This window comes from Etheostoma cragini, chromosome 21, assembly GCF_013103735.1.
Source record: "Etheostoma cragini isolate CJK2018 chromosome 21, CSU_Ecrag_1.0, whole genome shotgun sequence".
Taxonomy (NCBI): Eukaryota; Metazoa; Chordata; class Actinopteri; order Perciformes; family Percidae; genus Etheostoma; species Etheostoma cragini.
The window spans coordinates 21,406,428-21,407,851 of NC_048427.1; the positions used below are offsets into that span (position 1 = coordinate 21,406,428).

A 1,424-nucleotide genomic window follows, 5' to 3' on the forward strand; every position below is an offset into this window, starting at 1 on the left:
TGGTCCCTAATACTGTATCTGAAGTCTCTTTTATATAGACCTTAGTGGTCCCTAATACTGTATCTGAAGTCTTTTTTTTTTATATAGACCCGCGGGAGTCTTGAAAATGTCTCACCCTCTACTGTAAATGCTTCTTCATTTTTCTCTTTGTCCAAAATGGGAATGTCTCTTTCCCCCCCGTGGTCCTAGTGGTACCGTTGCAGTCCTGAGCTGCTGGGAGAATCAGTGCGACCCGTGTTTGTCCAGAGCCACCTGGACTCAGGCACCAAGGCTTTCCTCAAGCGGAGTGGGGAGAAGTCTGGCTGGCTCTTCACCCAGCTCTACCACTCTTTTGCATCAACAGTCCTGAGCCCACTGGTCTCCCGCACCTCCATTAACGGGTGAGTAGTGCAGGAACATCGTTAGGCCAATTTAGCCTACGAAAGTGGTTTGAAGTTCATACTTGTGCGCTGGTAGTGTGGCCTCCCCCCCCCATAAATCAGACTTCAAGCGCTGGCAGAAGCATAAATCCACGTTTTGTCTCCGTTTCCCCGGTAGCGTATCTTCTTCTGACGTGTTCTCTGTCTCCAGGTTTCTGGGTCGCGGCTCTATGTTTGTGTTTTCTGAGGAGCAGTTCCATCAGCTACTCGGCATCGGCCCGGATTGGAGGGCGGACAGACTCCTGGACCTCGGAGCTGGGGATGGAGGGGTCACAGAGGTGATGGGAGCCCATTTCAGAGAGGTCTATGCAACAGAGGTCTCATTACCCATGAGGTGGCATCTTCAGAGGAAGAATTACAAGTAAGTAGTAAATACCAGGACAGCTTAGATTTAGTTTCTCTCAATAAATCTGAATCCATCAGAACAACACATTACTGGCATACTCATCATTCTGTTGCTCTGGGCGCCTCTTCTCTAGAAGAAATACTGCTGCATTCACTAAGTAATTCTGTTGCTTACACTTTTCTCTTTTTTTGTTCGATGTTAAAGGTTCAGTACGTAACTTTTTTATAAAAATAACTTTTTGTCAGATTTGCTCAAAATGCGTGTGGAAGTGGGTGATAGGGCGAAAGTGAGAGAGTGACGGCCATTGTCTTTGGGCCATTTAATGACGAGAGTCCTCGTGAGAGAAACCAAGTGTGTCCCCTGTGCTTTCTAACCAAGAGGAGACCTCTTTAGCAGGAAAAATTAAACCTCTCGCGTTGAATGAAGCCAAATCACAAAACATAGGCCACGACCGCTTCCACGCAGAATTTTGCCCGATCTGCCTGAAACTCTGCATACGGAATCTTCACATGGCCCTGACAAAAAGTCATCAAAAGAATCTTTATTCATTCAAAATTGCCCAAATTACGAACACACATTTGTGTAGCTACACGTCTGGGGGCGGCTCGGGCTCCGTCATAACTCCTTGCAGTACTATTTAAAAAAAAAAAAAAAAAAAA

General features: G+C 46.2%; 1 protein-coding gene across 3 annotated transcripts in view; it reads left to right on the forward strand.

The window, feature by feature from the left end:
* The window catches only part of mettl9 (methyltransferase like 9), a 3,767-nt gene that overhangs the window by 953 nt on the left and 1,390 nt on the right, over positions 1-1,424 (forward strand). For all 3 annotated transcript variants that reach the window (XM_034859890.1, XM_034859889.1, XM_034859888.1), the window contains 2 exons: positions 190-380; positions 571-780. In XM_034859890.1, coding sequence (XP_034715781.1) covers positions 190-380; positions 571-780 — 401 coding nt within the window. The remainder of the gene's footprint in view (positions 1-189; positions 381-570; positions 781-1,424) is intronic.